This window comes from Boleophthalmus pectinirostris, unplaced genomic scaffold, assembly GCF_026225935.1.
Source record: "Boleophthalmus pectinirostris isolate CB_2022bp ecotype Guang Dong unplaced genomic scaffold, ASM2622593v1 HiC_scaffold_7, whole genome shotgun sequence".
Lineage (NCBI taxonomy): Eukaryota > Metazoa > Chordata > Actinopteri > Gobiiformes > Gobiidae > Boleophthalmus > Boleophthalmus pectinirostris.
Genome location: NW_026571473.1, coordinates 29,264,927 through 29,285,142, shown reverse-complemented (window position 1 = coordinate 29,285,142; position 20,216 = coordinate 29,264,927). Strand labels below are relative to the sequence as shown.

Here is a 20,216-nt window from a genome sequence, read left to right as displayed (position 1 = left end):
TTAAAAAAAAAGTATTCAGAACCAAAGTTATGGAGCGAAGGAGTTCATTTATGGAATAGTTGTGACAAAGATATAAAAGAATCAAGTACAATGATGGCATTTAAAAAACACATAAAACCCAGAGCAATGTGTATGTATGAAAAAGGAAACTAAGTTGTTGTGCATAAAAGTGAAGATTTCTATTTCCAGTTGATTAATAATTGTGCCTGAACTGAAATGTACTGATTTGAAATGTTTTAAAGTGACTATCGGTGTTGATGTTTTGTCTGGAAAGGGGAAAAGGGGCAGATAACATAAGATGGTGACTCTTCTTTCTACTCCTTTTCATTCATTTCTTGTATGTTTGATGTTGTGACACTGTTAATGTCTTTTTATACTTTATGAATGAAATAAACAAACATCTTCACTTCAAAACAAAAAAGTTCACTTCCAATTAGTAATGTAACAATAACTGAAATATCGTGATATCATATCGTCAAAAGTCTCACAATAATATGTTCCTGCAGTATGACATGAAAATGACACATTTAAAAAGTTGCACAAAAACCAGAAGGAGCTCATCTGTCACGTAAGCACCAGAAAAACATCTGGGGTTCAGGGTTTGAGATACAAAACAAATTTAATAATCATCATTTTCTTATTTTTGTAAAATACAACTTTTCTGAAAATATGTGAACATGCGTCAGTGTGCTGTCCTGCGATGTGACAGCTGGATTTCCTCAGAAAAATACAATTCTAATAGCTAAAAATATATATATAAATATATTCTTTAATATGAGTTATATAATTATTAAACCAACAATATAGACATGTTAAGTAGGGATGTAACAATAACTGAAATATCGTGATATCGTATCATCAAAAGTCTCACAATAATATCATGGGGTGTCACAATATATCAAATTACAAGTTCCTTTGCTTAAATTCATGGTTTTACAGTAGCAACAGCTTATAAACATTGGGAACTACATATCCCATGATTCATTTCAGTGCAAACAACATGAAGAAATATGTTTTTTACTTGAATTCTTGAGATTATGACAAAAATAATTCACACCAAAATCTTATCAAGGTATTTTAAAAGCACAAACGTGTCCTATCTTCAATTATATCAGCCTCTTCAAAATATCTCAATAAATATCGTGCGGTGTGATGCATATCGTGATAATTTCGTACCGTGAGATTTGGATACCGCTACATCCCTGCCATTTATATATACAGTCTAGGGATGAGGGTTTTGTTTTGGTCTGGGATCTTCTACCTACTTGGATACGCGGTCAGCCGGCACATCCCCAGCAGGTGGTAGTACGATTCCATTTCGCTGGTGGAGATGCGGACGGTGGTGTACGCCCGAGTGTATTGCCCGCAGAGGGGACAGCGGCTGGGTAAAGTCAAACGGCGTATCGGCTCCATGATATCTGCTCATCCGGAGACAAACTAACTACAACATGAAAACGAGGAAGGCCGTCTGGACGCGGGCTTTCACTGCAGCGTCATAATCCGGCGTTAGAAGCTTAAGCCAATTAGCAGATGTTCGCACACGGCAACTCCCACAAGAAGAAAAAAATTGTAGCACAGTGGTGTAGTGAGCGGAGTAGCACAAAGCAAGAGGGTAACAAGTTCATTTTCTAGATGTTCATGTGGAGTTTGCATGTTCTACAGATAATCTTTGACTTAACAACGAGAATTAAACAAGATAAGAAACAGCAGCACGTAATAGAGTAAGCAAATTAACACAAAAAGGTATCGGTTTGAGTGCACAGTGCTTTTGTATGTGGAGTTTTTCATGTTCTCCCTGTGTTTATGTGGATTGGCCGACAGCAAGGTAATCTCTGACTTAATAACAGGAAGAAAACAAGATAGGAATTTGGAGCACAGTGGCCTATAGGGAGCGTAATAGCAGTAAGAAGGTATTTATGTTTGATTCCGAGACGTGATCGGTGTTTTTCTCTGCGGAGTTTGGATGTTCTCACCGTGTCTATATCGGTTTACTCAGGTGCACAGTAGATTATGTAATCCTCACCTTAAATTTAGCTCATTGGATTTGGTTATGGTCATTGCTTGTGACAGATTGTCATTGAAAGAAGAGTCAAACACAGAAGACTTTTTTTTTTCTAATGGTGGAATTGGAAGATTGGTCAAACACAGAAGACATATTTTGCTCAGCATGAAAATATAATGTTTTTATACAGCTTGATCTCGGGGCTGTTCTCTGGACATGTGAGAAAATATATGAAAAAGCCTGACTAGTTTCATTTTAATGTATTATATTGCCTGAAGAGAGTTGTAGGGAAGGACAATATCAATAGCCTAAGATAATATTAAAGTGACAGTTTTGAAGATATGCAGAATTAAAATGCTATAACATGTTTAAAGAAAAAGGCAGCAAAAATAAAACAAAGCTATATATTTAAAATGTGTATTGAGTCTGATGATACAATACATATCATGATATGCATGTCACGATTCGATATATCCCGATACTAAAACAGAACAATATATGGCGATTTATCAATAATTACTTCTATTAATACAGTCAGCTACACCTTCACGAGAAGACAATTGTATGAAATATAGTTTATAAAAATGTTTAAATCATCAGAACAGTGAATGTAAATAATTAATTTTTGTGAAAAATCTATTTGGATGCATTTTAAATCGATTTGAGAATTGTGCAATGAAGTATTTCAATATATCACTGAATAGATTTTTTCTTACATCCCTAATATATAGTTACAATACTAAAATTCAGGAAAGGCTTAATTCTCAATGTTGATTTTATTACCACAATCTGAAGTACAGTAGTACAACAGCAATGTCATTTTCAACACAAAATAAAAGACTCTAATATTAATTACCAAGTGTTCTTATCGTTCTGATTTACTGTAAATCAGGACCTTCTAAAACTACACCAGAACAGTTCAGTTTATTTATGTGATTTTTTTTTTAAATTATTATCAATACCTGCTCAGCTCAAATCAATACTTTTTTGGTTTCTTTTCTTTCTTTTTTTTTTTTTTAATATACTGATATTTTGCAGCTGATGTCTTCAACATTTCCTGGGGGTGTGACGCTAACTGTAGACACTGCTCTGTCTGGAGCTGTGTTAGACTTTAATCTGATCTTTATTTTAAAACAATCTGACCATAACAAACTGATTACAATAAATTAGCTGATTTGTGCTGTTAAACAAGTCTCTCACACATAAAATTACAGTCACAAGCTAGTTTTTCATTTACATAGGGTGATCTGTCCCAGCAGATTTATCCAAAACTTGTGATTTGTCCCAGTTTTAAACAAGAAATGTCCCAGGTGTCCTTATTTTTGACCAATCTGATCCCTGCCATCACCAAAGAGAGGCAAAATACAGAAAAGCTGCTTAAAAACGACAAAACCACAAAGAAAATGTAACTAAACTGACTCACATTAGTGCTGAGTACATAACAATTTTCCTTAATTACGCACTCGTTTCACAGTTTTATTATTACCAACCAACCCAAACCGGGGATGTCCTAGTTTTTTTTATTTTAAAAAATCTGGTCACCCTACATTTACAGTCATATTCATCATTGTTGTTGAAAATCAGACCCATGAACGCTTGCATTGACCACAGGCTCTTGAAAATGTGCTCTTTAAATCCATTTAGTGTTTTTCAGATACGTTTTCAGATGAGTTTAACACTTTTTTTGTGCATCGTGCTGCCATGGTAACTGATAAACATTCTGCCATAGACATACATGTAGAACAACCTCATTGTAAAGTGTCAAAAGGGTGATTTTTTTCTGCAATTTTTTGGTTCGTGTAACTGTCCATGAGCGATTTACGAGCGCATTTCAAATCAGTTCAATTATTTTTAACATTTGTTTGACATTCGGTCTGTTCCAAACCAGGCCGGACTTGATGATCTCACTCTGACTCCGACTCTGACATTTAAAGAGGAATTCTTTCAGCGCTGAACCCTCTCATTTCAAACACTTCTGGAGCTGAGCCAATAGTGTACAGTCTATCATTAAATCAGCCATTACCACACACTAATGTCACAGCAAGGTAAGCGTTTTTCTATCTACGGCTCAATAGTTGTAGGCTGTCAAAAAATGCGGAGAGCAAAGCTGGAATTACATACTTTTTTCCTCAATGTTGTCATCATCGGAAAGAATTAGTTTTTATTTGTAAATTTAACAAGTTGGCAAAATGTTCTGCCACTCCTCAGCTTATCAGCACTTTGTAAAATAAAAATATTACCAAATATTCTGAGCTAACTGTGTTTCTCAAAAAAACTAATAAATAACACAAACTTTTAAAGACCATAGTCATCAATTTTAATTAAAGGTGTACCGTGCAACTTTTCTGAATATTGCTTTGTCTGGAGTGCTCCACGGTGAAGCATTTAACATTGATTTGTTTTTAATTTTGAGTTTGTGCCAAGAGAGAAACAATAATCATACCACATATACATTGTAAACAACAGAACAGCACGTTTCTCGAAAAGGAGTGGGAAGAAGAAAAAACGTATATGAACCCACCCGTTCATGACATAACATCTGCATGGGGACACCACCAAATCAAGTTACATGTCAGATCTATGGAGAAGCAAACCCGTTCACAGTAAGAATGCAAGTTTTAGGTATTATAGAAATAAAACTACCTGAATAAATGCAAGTTAGGTAAGTTAAAAGGCCATACTGTGGAATATTCCAAGCAAAGCAATGACAAATCCATGGAGGAAAGTTGCACAGTGCCTCTTAAATGTTTTAATTTATTCACAACGAACCTATTCCTTCATTTTATCATTCACAATTTGTTCATGTTGACACTTTTTGTTTTATTTCTCATCCCTCTCATACAGTCTATACAAGTCTTTGGGTTGCCAGATGCTACAGCGACAAACTGTTTGCAATAAACCCAAAAAGCATTCTCTTTATCTCTATAAAATATGTCCTCATTATGTGACAGCAAATGGGATTCCAAGCATTTTAGAGCTATAAAACTAAAAAACATAATATTTTTTGTATTCGATTTTATGTATACAAGACATACTTCTAATAATTGCCTTTAAAAAAAAAAAAAAAAATTCTCAGCTCTACTCCAAACCACATGCTTTTATGGACAGAGGATTGACAATCAGTAGTCAATCTGTATTAAAGCCGCACTGTGTAACTTTTACGGTGGACAGTTCATCACCTGCTTGTTTCTATGGATACTGCTCTGCCTGGAATGTTCCACAGTATGACATTAAACAGCTCTATTCAATCAATCACAGATGGTTTTACAGCTCAAAACAGGCATTCTGACTCTGAGCGGTGTCGCCTCTCCACAGATTTGACCTGTAACTTGGTCTAATTTGGATGATAGAAAGGTTTAATGCCATACTGTGAAACATTCCAGACAAAGCAATAACATTTCCATAGAGAAAAGCATTTGTTACACAGTGCACCTTTAAGAAAACTCAAATTTTGTCACTGTATTAGCTCTCACATCTAAAAAAAAAAAAGTACACTAATCTGAAAGTACTTACATATAACAGACCCCATGCTTGTGTGCGCTCCAATATCCTCTCTCTAATCTTTTCTCCCCGGCACCATAACCCCTCCGGTCCTGTCCCGTTCTAGTTTTCCCGGTCTGGAGAGGAGGGTCCGCTGTGTGCCCTGTCCTGCCCCACACCAGGCTCCTTCTGACCGGGCACTTCCTCTGCATCCTCCCCTCCTCAGACCACTGCCTCCCCAAGACTCCACCTCCAAAACAACAAAAAGGGGCACGTGAGAGGCCCTTGGAAACTCCCAGGAATCTACTCCCAAACGTCAAAGTACTGTAAATCTTGTACTTGCTGATACTAAATAGTCCTTAAGAGGCTATAAAGTGTTGACATCGTAGTACCCTATCACCGTGGATACCGTAGTACTACAACAAAAATGAACCAAACAAAGCGACTAGAGAGCAATGGTGTCATGAGAATAAAGATTACTCAAACTAGGGATGGGCATTCGATGAAATTTTCTTAATCGATCGTCGGAAGAATTAACGATCGATTATCGATTAATCATTAACGTGTTTATATTAAAATGATCATCATTATTATTACTATCTGCACTACTAACCTGCATACATAAATTCAACTTTACGACATATAAACCGTAACGACTCTAGAGCCACATCAATCCGCTTGAGATTATAATGTGTTTAACGCAGTTTTGCGCAACTCTCACAAAAACAAAACTTAAAACCGCATCGCTAATTTGCATAAACTCAGCGAAGATAAAACTACAGCTCTTGTGTCGCTGATGCGGTCAACTTCTGTTGGATTAAAAGACATGACTCAGTGGAATACAGGTTAGTGTGACCATATTTGCGTTTGTCAAAACCAGGACACCGTACGGGGGGTGGGAGGTGGGTCCTCGTCATTGACATTGCGCGACTCTCACCTGGTAAAACTTTTTCCCACTGGACACCGAAACATATGTGCTGCTTTGTACACTGTGCACATGGACTCACACTTGTCCCGAACGCAACGGAAAGCGTGGAATTTCTTGTACAAGTCATCGTTAAATACACATTTGCGTTGCAGACTGACCGACTGTTTGTGTTTGCTCGCTCCTTCTGAGTGCAAAGAGCTACATGTACGGACCCCTGTTTGGTCACGCTACGCACAGCAACCTACATTCGGTTTGTCGATTAAAATGAACGTAATCGATGAAATTCTTAATGATCAATTATCGATTAATCGATTAATCATGCCCATCCCTAACTCAAACATGCATGAATTACTCTGAAAACTGCTTTGAGTGGGTAAATTATAACACGGGTAAAAGTTCTTAAAAGTCTTATTTATTTAGTCTTTCTTATTTAAAGTTTACACAACTTTCTGATCATTTCACTTCTCAAATTGCTGTCAGGATGCTACGCAACTTGTCAACTAAAATGCTAAAAGCTGTTCTTATTACTGCAGTTCAAAATCCTTACCTTCACAATGTGTAAGTAAATTAAGTTTTTATTAAATTAAGAACATTTAACTTGACATTTAATTTGAGTCGATTAAACTTGACAAGTAAAACGATCTGCCAATGGAATAAGTGTGTTTTTCTTAATTCAAGCAAAATTAGAGTTTTGCTTGAAAAAGTTGTTGTTTTTCTTATTTTAAGAGTTATTAAGTGTAGCAAGATGTATTTTCATATTTTAAGTACAAAAGTCTGGTTCCACTGGCAGATCATTTTACTTGTCAAGTCAAATTTACTCAAATCATGATGAAACTTTCTTAATTCAAGTCATCTTAACTTGGCTAGATTATGTTTTTTTTTTTTTGCAGTGTACAGTTAAGTTATTTTACAAACATAATGCCTACTTTTCACATTTCTGGTGACCACTTTCCAACCAAGACTGCCAAAAAGAGTAAAATGCCTTGACCAGGACACAACAACGGTATTGTGCTGTATCTAGGGTTTCCACTCTTTTTCAGTGACAAAATTTCAAAACTTTTCCATGAGGTTTTCATGCCCTAAAGTGAATTTTTCGATGACTTTGCAGCACCAAAATGTGTAGAATTGATCAGACTTTCAGAGCTAAATATAAAATGTTAACCCTTTCCACTCACTTTATGGTTTGGTATTATAGATTTTATAACATTCAAAATACTGTCATGTGCATTTATTGTCGTCTCTTTTAAACAAAAAGCGCAGACGTTCGGAAATAATCATACTAGTCTAATGATAACTTAACAGAATGCTGTAATTGCGTGAAAGGGGTACTAAAATTCCATGACTTTTCCAGGCCAGGGAAATTACATTTTCTATTTTCATGATTTTTCCAGGATTTCCATGACTGTGAGAACCCTATGTACCTGATTTTTATACTGCCTTACAATAATTATTCACCATGATGAGTTTATAAGCATTTTGCAAAAGAAGAAAGAGATCCACACTGCAGTTCTTTGAAGCTCCCAAATTTTTATTTCAATGACACCATAATGTGATATTTTCAGGTCAAGCACTTCTTCAGGTTTTTGTCTTTGGACCGAGCACGCAGTCGCAATTTTTGCTGGATGTGCATGTCTCTATCTGCTAGTATTTATATGCACTTTCAGCAAAGTTCAGAAACCAGGACAGAGTTTTACCGTAACAGCTAGTATGTTAATTGCGCACTTATTGATTAACAGGCAATAAAACACTATAATTAGAAGCAGGCAGCACACAGTGGACATCATACAATATATCTGTACTGTCAATTTAGCTAAAAAATTGATAAAATTAGGTACAGAACCTTTAAATGAGAGACTTTTTATTGTCAATGTTCTGGTAAAAGATTACTTCTCTACCACCTGAGCCAGTAGGTCTTTCTGGGATCTTCTTAAATTCTATTCATTTGGTGAAGGGTGTCAGAATATTCTCACTATGAGGAAAATAAAGCATAAAAAACAATGGCAAGGCATCTGACACCAAATTCTCCCCAGTCACTGACCCCTGTAACACAATATATTCAGACACACTGACCTGCAGTACACCCGCCGCTCACGTGCACACAGAAAAGGATAATAAAGTAAATGAAAATAGACGGGAGCAGACAGAGTCCCGCTGAGTTTCCTCATTGTCTCCAGTAAATCCTCTTTACTCTGCGCAATTTACAGTCAAAAACTATATTTAACTACATGTTTTTTCAACACAAACTGCAAAACAATAGAGTCCAGTTTCAGTATCAGTAACAACTAATATACAAAAATACACACATCAAAAAGGCTGGACTACTTCTATATATTTTTATTTTCAAGGTTGCTGTACAAGTAAAATGGATAATTTAACAGCTAGAATCAAAGCATTTTAACCACAGAACTGCTGCTCATTGGTAAATTTATTTTGGATATTTTATTTAAACAATTGTTGAAGGCAGCTGTTCATATTGATTATATTTTCAGTGTACTATGTAACTTTTTTGTTAGGGATCTGTCACCTGCTTGTTTCTATGGATATGTCATTGCTCTGCCTGAAATGTTCCACAGTGTGACATTAAACAGCTCTACCTTGCATTTCCACAATTACAAGTGGTTTTATAGCTCAAAAATACCTAGAAAAACAGACATTCTGACTGCCTCGCCACAGATCTGACCTGTAACTCGGTCTGGTTTGGTCTCCATGAAGATCGAAAGGTTTAATGCCATACTGTGAAACTTTCCAGACAAAGCAATAACGTCTCCATGGAGAAGAGCAGTTAACAGACACTCCACCAGAAAAGTTACACAATGCACTTTTCAATTTTAGTCGCATTCACCATTAACACCAAGTAAACAAAACAAATCATCTGTAAAATAAGAATATAATACATAAAGAGTTTCAAAAGTTCAGTGATTGTGAAGTTTAAAAGATTTTGTCTACTTTAAGGACTCCTTTCACTTCATTGCACCTCCTGTTTCTTTGAAAAAAACTATCTTGATTGATAGGGGCATTGGCTAAAACATCACAACAGTCATTTCTAAAAGTCTACGCTCATATAAATCAGATTCAGCTCTCAAGTAAACAGGAAATTGGAGTATTCTTGATTCTGTATACGTTTACATTTATATGTCAAACTGAAGCACTCAAAAATACAAGTGGAGAAAACTGGGTGTAGGTCCTCACTGTTACATAATCTAAAGTTTGACGTCAAGCTTTTTATGAACTTTTCTTTTTTATACAATTAAAATAACAAAACGTAACATTCAATTAGTGCAGAAAGTCTAGTTTGATGTTACGTTCAGACCATGTCGTCAGGTGCATTGGGTTTACATGTACATTTACAAGTCTATGGTTAAAATTAGGGATGTAACAATAACCAAAATATCATGATATCGTATCGTCAAAAGTCTCACAATAATATCATGGGCTGTCACAATATATCAAATTACAAGTTCCTTTGCCTAAATGCATGGTTTTATAGTAGCGACATCTTATAAACACAGTGAACTACATATCCCATGATTCATTTCAGTGCAAACATGAAGAAATATGTATTTTACTTGAATTCTTGGGATTATGACGAAAAAAATTCACACCAAAATCTTGTCAAGGTATTTTAAAAGCAGAAAAGTGTCCCATCTACAATTATATTCGCCTCTTCAAAATATTGCAATAAATATCATACCGTGAGATGCATATTGTGATCATATCGTACCGTGAGATTTGGATATGGTTACATAATAGTTGACATCTTGTGTTACAGTATTTATTTTGAGTCAGTTTCATTTGGCCTATACGGTTTGTAACAGACCTCCTACTATTACTAAGACTGCTGCGATTGCTACAAAGCTATTATGTTTAAATAGTCCCTATTATATTATACAGTTTATAGCCTTTGCCAAAGCAATTTATGAAATGAATAACGATCCCAGCCTCTAGTTCCGAGGTGGTCGATACTGATGTAGTGTTTTCAGCTGCAGGGAGGGGTCCTGTTGCATCATGGGTTTAAGTCACCGAGTCTCCCCTTTACATTAACGTCAACAACATTACAGTGTGAGCATGGAGAGAAAGAAGAGAGGAGAGAGAGAGAGTATAGAGTAGAGGTGCACCGATCCAGATTTTTCTGGTCCATTTTTCTGGTCTGATGCACCTTTAAGTATCTGCCAATACTCGATATCAACTAATACTGAAAGAGACTGGAGAAATAAAAGTGAATGCCTTTGAGGTGTATTTATATATTTTATTGTTGTTGTTGGCACTGGTGGTGATAATGATGACAATAATGTTTATTTTATTTTATTTTATTTCATTATTTTATTTATTTTATTATTTTGTGTGTATTTTATTTATATATTTATTTTTTATTTATTATTTTTTATTTTATTTTTTATTTATTTATTTATTATTTTATTTATTTATTTATGTGAATGTGCTTGTGTGTGAGTGTGTGAATTGGCCTGTTTTCCTTTTTTTTGGTTACATGTTGACCTATGTTAATGTGGTCAGTTGTTCATGTAAACATTTTTGGTCTGAAAATTTATAAAAAATATTTGAAAAAAGAAGTGAATGCCTTTAAAATTATGCTTTGTAGTAAATAGTAAAAGATGAAGAAAGGATATATAGGATAGGAATGATGATGGTGAAAATAATATTAGTTAAGTACAGTGACTGAAAATGATTATTAAAAAAATGAATTTCAATTATAAGTTGGCCAAAATATCAATGTAAGGGGGCCTAGCAGTGTGTTTATGCTGCACTTTTGTACTTTTGTTTTATTTAACAAAATTTGTGTCAGTGTGTTTTTTTTTGGGGGGGGGGCATTTTTGTTGTTTTGTATTTGTTGTGGGTGTTTTTGTGCTTTGTTTTTATGTTGATTATTGTATTTTGTTAAATGTTATATTCTGCTGTCTTTAATTTTTAATTTATTTTTTTTAATGAAATAATATAATGTATTTTCTATAATCATGTATGGACAAAAATCATCCGATGTGATGTTTATCATTTAAAGTAACTACAAAACAGCTTTAAAAACAAACAAAAAGAACCAAGTTTAATAGTATGAGAAGTTTTCAGGCTACACTGGCCAGAAAATAGTCTTATTAAACCAGTTTAAAGACCAAAATGGGAAATCAATTTGGAACTGATATCCGATCCATGATAATCTTCAATATCTGTCTATACTGGGAATGGAGGAAGAAGGAGAGACAGAAACAGTGCAAGAGAGATGAGGAGATAGAGAGAAACAGGAGGAAAGAGAACAGAGGGGGAGGAGGCGGTAAACACTGTGATATCTGGTCTGTCTGAATAATTAATGATAATAGAGCCACAACTCAAGGAACAGCTGTCGTCTCCACTAATGAGGTTTTCTAGGATTCCCCTCTACAGTACAGCCAAATGTCTGTCCATGTTTTTGTGAATCTGAATTGGGACATTTTAGACCCCTGATATGAACTATAACCACGTTCACATTTATCAAGGAAATCCCACACTGGACGTCATTGTCAATTCAGAAAGTACTTGTGCAGCTATAGAGTCCAGAAACAACTCACATCATTATTCATTCATTCAAAGGGTATGTAAAAATGCTTTTTATTTCATACAGTAGTTTATTTTACAAAACTCAATGCGGTTATTAATGGAAAAGAGACTGAATGATACTGCTTACATGTTTAAAGGGACAGTTTGGAATTTTGGACATAGGACCTCATTTCCTAGTGAGCCAGAGTGTTGGAGACATGTGGAGACACTTTTTTAAATATTCCATCCAGTCCTTGTATTTGCAGAGGTCGCTGGTGCTAGGCTAGTGCATGTCAATGGCCATAGTTATCCTGCCACTGAAAACAGTCTTACCCACTCCACAAAACACCCGAAGCAAATCTGTTATTACACCAGACTGTTGATGTAAATGTGTGTTGATAGAAAAATTTTAGAAGTAAATCCAACCTTGCATTTGAAGGATTTATGTCTGAGCAGCAGCAGCGAGTTGTACTTCCTGATAGAAAGCTTGGCAGCGGCGGACTGATATATGAGAAAATAGTCCCTCAACATGCGACGATTCATGCAATGCAAGGTTAATTTTATTTCAAACATTGTTCTATCAACACAGGCATTTACATCGACAGTCTGGTGTAATAATAGATTTGCTTCGGGTGTTTTGTGGAGTGGGAAAGACTGTTTTTAGTTGCAGGATAACTATGGCCATTGACATGCACTAGCCTAACACCAGTGACCTCTGCAAATACAAGAACTGGATGAAATATTTTAAAAAGTGTCTCCACACTTCTCCAACACTCTGGCTCACTAGGAAACGAGGTTCTATGTCCAAAATTCCGAACTGTCCCTTTAAAGGCATTTCGTTGAAGGAGAACCATAAGGAAGCAACTACCAGGGACAAGCAATTTTAACCAATCAGAGAGTGTGTTGGATGAGAACCATGTGCAAACAATTTCCTGTAACTATCTCATTGTTTCCACCAGAGAAACAACAGCAGCCGCCTTGACAACAATTGCCTCCCACCTGGACTACGTCCCTCCGGACCTCATGGATCCTCCTCAGAAACACTGGAGTAAGAAATAGCACTATGTGGGTGGAGCTAACAGTTAATTCTGCAACATTTCATTTGAATTGTCTGGCTGATATATCGGGGCCGATACTTGGACTTTTCAGCCTTCAATCGTCAGCACAAGTCGATATTTTGCTTTGGTTAATCTACTGTCTAAAATACACACCCATTAATGCAAAGAGATTACACAAAACATGAGAACACAGCTCTCTTAAAGGGTTGTGGTAAAAACAGCAGTGGCAGAGTTCTTAATAAATTTAAATGACTAAATTTGTTGAAAATAATCAAAATTTTCCCCACATGAAGGCCTAAAAATAAACAATGTATAAACAATTCTAAACAATCGGCAGCAGAATCTAGCCAGGCTGGCACCACCTAGTGTCTCTGCTCAATTTCATTTCTCTCCAGCGACTAGGTCCGGAATCAGAATACACTAGATGGTTTGCAAGAACCCCAGAAGTTGTAGATCGCACACCAGCCAAGCAGTGAAGAGCTGTGAAGTCATGACAACAAACTCAAGCGCCTGTCTGGAGCCTTTTTGTGGTACAGCACAACAGCAAACATGATGGATGTAAATGAAGCAATACATTCTGTGTTTCCCGAGATCGAGGATTTAAAGACGGAATAAAGAGAATGTTTGGTGAATAAATCAAGGGGAAAGAGGTTATTGCCCTTCTTCCTACAGGATTTGGCGCATTACAAAAGTCACAACCAAATAGCAGCGATTGGTTAAATTAAAAAAGTACCCGCCTACTGTCAAGTGAACGAATTCTAATGCTGTGAGGTCAGACGGTTTCCACGAAGTGAAACCAGCTGATGAATCAGGCTACTCAGTATCGGCTATGAAAAAAAAAACATATCAGTCAACCTCTACTGTTAAGTTCCTTCGACCACCACAAACTCTTTTCTCCTACACCACATTTACACTATAGGTAGTGTGTGAAATGCCTTGCTTAAAAACCCATCAGAGAGGAGTTAGAACCACATACTTTGGGTTGGTGAACAAGCACCTGACGCCACTATCGCCCACTGGTAAACTGTGGACATCACACTGCCTCCATGTTATGTATGTTAACAATCCTCTACCATAAAAGTAAATCAACTTAAGGAGTCTTAAAAAAATGAAAGAGATGATTGCAGTGGTCTGAAGTCCACACCTTATGCATTTTGAGCATCCTAATTATTCACCATGATGAGTTTATAAGTGCTTTCAGAGGCCAGAGCAAAGTTTGCTGCCATGGTAATGCTAACAACAACATGCTAATCACGCACTTCCTGATTATCGGACAGTAAAACGCTATATTTAGGCGCAGACAGTGTACAGCTGTCTTATTTTGACCTCAAGATCTTCCTGTAGATTATATCTCTACTCATGGAAGACAAGTTTTGCAGCAATACATGAAAAAAATCGAGGGCAGGGCCATTAATGACAATCTTCACTTGAACCTGAAATATCAAACTCAACTGTTTTCATACCTGCTACAAAGCCACACTTGACCCAGACTGGCGATCGCTCTAAGCTCCGAGCATTACACCAGAAAGAGGTCAGACGAGAGTTCACCCACACACCATTCAGCTAACAGCGTCCATTGTCCTGTAGTTGTTTTGTTGGACTCAGTTGGACGCGAGCCCAGGTGACACCGAAAAGACAAACTCCTTCCACCCACTCCTCCCATACAGTACCCCCCCTGCCCTGCCCTCCCCTCCGTCCTCCCCCCCTCAGTGCGGTTTGGGACAGGAAGAGGAAGTGTGGAGAATGGGCTTCGGACGTCATCACAACAAAGAGCAGTTTATTCGGAATCCAGCGGCGGAGGACATCACAACATGAGAGTCAGATTTACTGCAGGAGACAGGAATGTTCTACCTCGGGGGCTACAGGGGGCATCTGCTATAGTGGTTTAACGCATTATAATTGAGGTAAATAGTTAATGGGCTTGCAGTGTTACAGATTATCAGAGGACAGCACAATAGAATAAAATACAGACAGCGCACAGTTGTCTTATTTCTACCTTAAGAGCTGCAGTATATTTCCTAGGGATGCAACAATAACCAAAATATTGTCAAAAGTCTCGCAATAATATCATGGGCAATCACAAAATATTGAATTTCAAGTCTCTTTGCTGAAATTCATTGTTTTAGTGCAGCAACAGCTAAAAACAGAGAGAACTGAAGAAATAACTTGTGTTAAACTTTATTACTAGTGATGTAACAATAACCGAAATATCGTGATATCGTATCGTCAAAGTTCTCACAATAATATCGTGGACCATCACAATATATCGAATTACAAGTCTCTCTGCTTAAATCAAGAGTTATGGTGCAGCAATAGCTAAAAAAAGGCAGAGGGAACTACATAGACCATGATCCTTTGCTCAATTTCAGTGCAGACTACAAGAAGAAATAACAGTTCTAAGCACTTTTGAGTCTTAGTTCTTTGGGTTAAGTCTTGTCATTTTAGGAGGAAAAAGAAGCATATTAAGAGTTTTGTTTGCCTCCACAAATATCACAATAAATATCGTACCGTGAGATGTATATCGTGAAAATATTGCGTAAGTATAATAAGAGATTTGGATATTGTTACATCTCTAATCGTGAGCCTTTCCACCATAACGTGAGCTTTCCCACGATATCGCAATAAATATCGTTCCGTGATGTTCATACAGTGACAATATCGTATCGTGAGACTTGGATATCCTTACACAACTATTTATTACATTTAATTATTTAGATTATAACAGAAAAGGAGCATATTCCCACTTTTAGCCAACACAAAATGTTGCAATAAATATCGTGCCGTAAGATGCACATCGTGAAAATATTGTATCAAGAGATTTAGATATCGTTACATCCTTAATATCTATTGAGGTTAGAGATGGTCTTTTACGGATTTTTTGAGCCTATATCGATCTCAGATATTTGTCTTGCTGTTGTGGCCGATAACCGATATTCACAGATACTGATATTAAAACCCATTGCAAGGACTAAATTGATACGTTATAGTGAAGTTTACAAATTAACTTTTCGCTTTTGTAAAAAAATAAATTTACGTTACAAAATTTGTAGAAAAAAATCAAAATTTTTCCTACATAAAGGCCATAAACAATCTATAAACAATTCTAAACAATCGGCATCAGTATCAGCCATGAAAAAATAAAATAAAAATCATATTAATCCACCTCGACCTCTACCTCAAATTTCTAAGTTAGAGTGAAGTTTACAAATTAACTTTTCGCTTTTGTAAAAAAAAAAAAAATCTGGGATATAAAAAAACAAATCTGATGCTCTGAGGACAAATTGGGACTGGCACATGGTCAGAAATAAATGTTGGTGTCAAAATATTGTCTAAATTTTCCATATCTGATCGATACAGATCTTCACTAATATTGCTGTGGTAAGATAAATCTTGCTCAGATACAGAGAAAATTTTTGCCACACATCACAGAACTCAATTCGGAGCATTACACTACGAACATATACTTTTTTTTACTATATGAGTGGCTCGATATTCTATTTTATTCTATTTTCTCTTTTCATTAAAGGCATTGTACCTGATTTTTAAAACGTGAAAAAAAAGAACTAGTTTATTTTCAACAGTTTACAGCATCCCTAAGTTATTCCTTACTTACTTTATGTGTTCTGAGCATCCTAATTATTCACTACAATGAGTTTATAGGCTCTTTTCACAATTTTCAGATGCCAGACATAGTTCTGCCATCACGGTAACTAGCATGTAAACACGCACTCCCTGATTCTCAGACAAAAAACTAGATGCAGACAATACACAGTAGACTTATTTTGACCACAAGAGCTGCTTCTACAATATATCTGCACTGGGGCAAGACAAATTTTGTTCAAAAACATGGAAAAAATTCAGGCAGAAGACCTTCACTCCCATATCCTCCTAGAACAGTCCTGGTGGTGCGGACAGGTCTTTGGGGGTAGCTCCTGTTTGCTCCTCTGAGTGTGTCTTTAAGTGTTTCCGTGAGTGTGATGTAACTGTAGCTGGAAGGAAACCATCTGTCATCGGTCTGCACTCAGAAGCAGCTCCTATTGTTAGACGAGAACACATCTTTAGAACAGAGCACCTCCAGGTCTAATATATGTCTACTGTTTGTCACTTACGTAAGAATCTACAGCTCATCATGGAGACATCTTGCCATAAACAGAACAAGCGTCTACTTCAACTGGTTATGTACTCATATTATTTAATATTTACAGTAACTTTACTTTGAATGTGAATATTTGAATGGGAAATTACAATAAAGATGCACCAATTCAATTTACAGTCCCAATACAGTTACTTGAGTTTTGATAATAAATAAAGACACCAACAGATCCAGCACTGTTTGTAAAGTTATATTTTAATTCAGTGCTGGTCGAACTTGAAAAAACAAAACAAAGTGTCTTGCTCAGTTACACCGCACTCTGGGACATTTCCTGCTGTCTAAATGCAATGAACTGACATGGTATTAAAACTAGCAGCAAGATTTAAAGACATATACAACACATATTATGCAAATTTAACTTTTTTGACCTTTAAACCAAGTTATATTGTTGTCCCCTCATCCAAAACATACCTGGAGTTGTATTTTGTTACAGTCGTCCTTGTTTCTTTAATCTAAGAAGTTGTCTTTTCTGATTCTCAAAAATGCCCAGTTTGCATTTTGCTCAGACTGTTGCATCACAGCTAAAACTCCAGACTTCTCCTGTGCTGTTTTTAAGCCCATAAACCTTCACCAGACTCATTCTATGGTTGAATTATGTTCACAACGAAGGGTTCTATTAGCACATCATTCACAATGCAAAAAGACTTAATTTACTTTCTAAATGTTAATCACGCTGCTGACAGCAGAGGAAGGCCTCACTACAAACCGAGTTGAAGCTTTTTTGGTTTTTTTTACTCAGTAGGGCTGTCGCGATAACCGCAAAAATAAATCACTGCGGTACTAAGAGGCCCACCGCGATCACCGCATGTGACCAACGTGACCCGACCCAGAGTTCTGCATGGCTCCATTTTTAGAGACCCGCACCTGCCCAGACTCATTATCATTCCACCCGTTACCATCCATGCCCTTGATAACCCAGGACTAACCCAGAACTAACCCAGGACTAACGTAGGACTAACACAGGACTAACGCAGGACTAACACAGGACAGGACTAACGCAGGAGTAAGTTGCGCCCACGTAGACGCTCGGATGACCTCAGGCGAAAGGACCGGCGCAGAGCTCCGCGCCACACTGATGTAAGTGCGGCCGTCGCCTAATCGCTCTTTGCGGACACCTGCTCCGCGGGCTCAGGGTTCTCTCTCTCTTAAGTCCGTGGGTACGCGACCTGGTGCAGAACTCTGACCCAAGCTGCCACAGTGAGAGCTGGAGAGATGCAGCGGCACTTGTTCCAAAGCCAAATGTTACTTCTCCCACGCTACACACAATATATCCACACGACAACCAAGGTACATGTGCATCTGCGCAACAAGTGTATCATCAGAGAGAGTTTTCAGCGACTGGAAATATTGTAACTCCGGGGGGTGTGGGGTGGGGGAGGGGGTGCGATATCACCGCATACCGCGCTGTTGAGCCGCAGGAGAAATTCAGCCCAGCCCTATTACACAGACATTATTTAAAGTTAGAAAATGTATAATAATTATCTTAAGATGACCAATAGCATGTTTCAAAGATAATTAAAGCCACAAGAATGCATTACATGTTCTTTAAAAAAACATTATTACTAACAATTCCCAAAATTCTCCACCTGTTCAAGTTTTCATATGAACCGGCTGAGTCAAAACCACTAATCTCCACCACAGCAATTCCAAGAATAAACAAGACCATAAATACTTCAAAATGACTTGTTTTTCTACACTCTCCATTCATTGTACCATCAATAAATGTATTCTTTATGTTGAACATCTTGAGCACATGTGTGGAAAATATGCCGGGCTTTGATGTGTCCATGATGGAGCTATTAGCTACATGCAAACGACAGATCCGACCCTTGTTCCCCGCCAGTTCACAGCGCTCGGAAAGTTAGAAGAAGAAAAAAAAAAAACATTGGGCACATTTGTCTGTGTATAACTTGTGTGGATTGTCAGGGGGCTCTGTGCTAATCCTCTTAACCACATTACTCTCTCCACGCTCCATTCATCGATTTTTTTTTTCAGTGTACTGGCCTGGGAACGGTTAACCAGCAACGGAACAATGGGAAAATTATCTTACACTGCACTTGATACCTCTGTTAGAACTTATATTGCAGAACGCGCTGAAAAAAAGTGTTTCTATTGATACTTTGCAGCTCAGGTCATCAACGTTCCCTAAGGATGTGATTCTAACTGTAGGCCCTGCTCTGTCTGAAGACTTGTGAACTTTAATCTGAGTTTTATTTAACACAATCTGACCGTGAAGAACTGATTTAACTGGAATTACAACACATGACCTGATGAATTGTGCTTAGGGCTGCTCGATTATGGAAAAAATCCTTATCACAATGGTCAATACTGAAAGCACAATTATTCAGATGATTTTTATTTATTTTTTGTTACATAGTGCATTTATTCAGCATTTCTCTCTCAAAAAAAAACCCACTTTGTTATTGATAATTTATGCAAAACTTTCAAATTGAAAATAAATATAGGCTACAAACGTGCAGTTTTGCGATGTATAAAACATAAAATGAATAAAATATTACTTTGAACATTAAATAAGGCATAGAAAAACATAAATGTATCCAAAATAAACTATACATCCAGCTGTTCTCTATATTTAAAAAATAAAACAAACATACATTATTTATATATAAAAATATCCCAAAATAAGCTTTGTTAAACTTTATAATAAATCGTTTCAACTTTTGATTATATGAGTTTGGAGATCGTTTTTAACACACAAATCGAAAATTGTGATCAAAATTCGATTAATTGCACAGCCTTATTTGTGCTGTTAAAAAGGTCTCTCGCCCATTTAGCTCAGCATGCACCTTTCAACTATGTGCAATAATCCCTGATAAGTACTTGCAATAGAAACATTATTTTCTAATGTTGCTGCTTTGGTATAATGTTGTTTCCTCATCAAAAACATGCCCGGAGTTGTGTTTTGTTTCATTCACACACGTTTAACACACAAACCATGGATATTTAGGCTTAATTCTTCTCTCAAGCAGAATCCAAATCTAAATCCACTGTATTTCTATAGCACATTTTACAAACAAAGCAGTTTCCAAAGTCCTGCACAGAGATCATAAC

General features: G+C 36.7%; 1 protein-coding gene across 1 annotated transcript in view; it reads right to left on the bottom strand.

The window, feature by feature from the left end:
• Positions 1–1,413, bottom strand: part of mcf2l2 (MCF.2 cell line derived transforming sequence-like 2) — a 197,313-nt gene extending 195,900 nt beyond the window's left edge. The window contains exon 1 of the mRNA XM_055165252.1: positions 1,266–1,413. Within this exon, the coding sequence (XP_055021227.1) occupies positions 1,266–1,413 (148 nt within the window). The remainder of the gene's footprint in view (positions 1–1,265) is intronic.
• Positions 1,414–20,216: the final 18,803 nt, after the last annotated feature.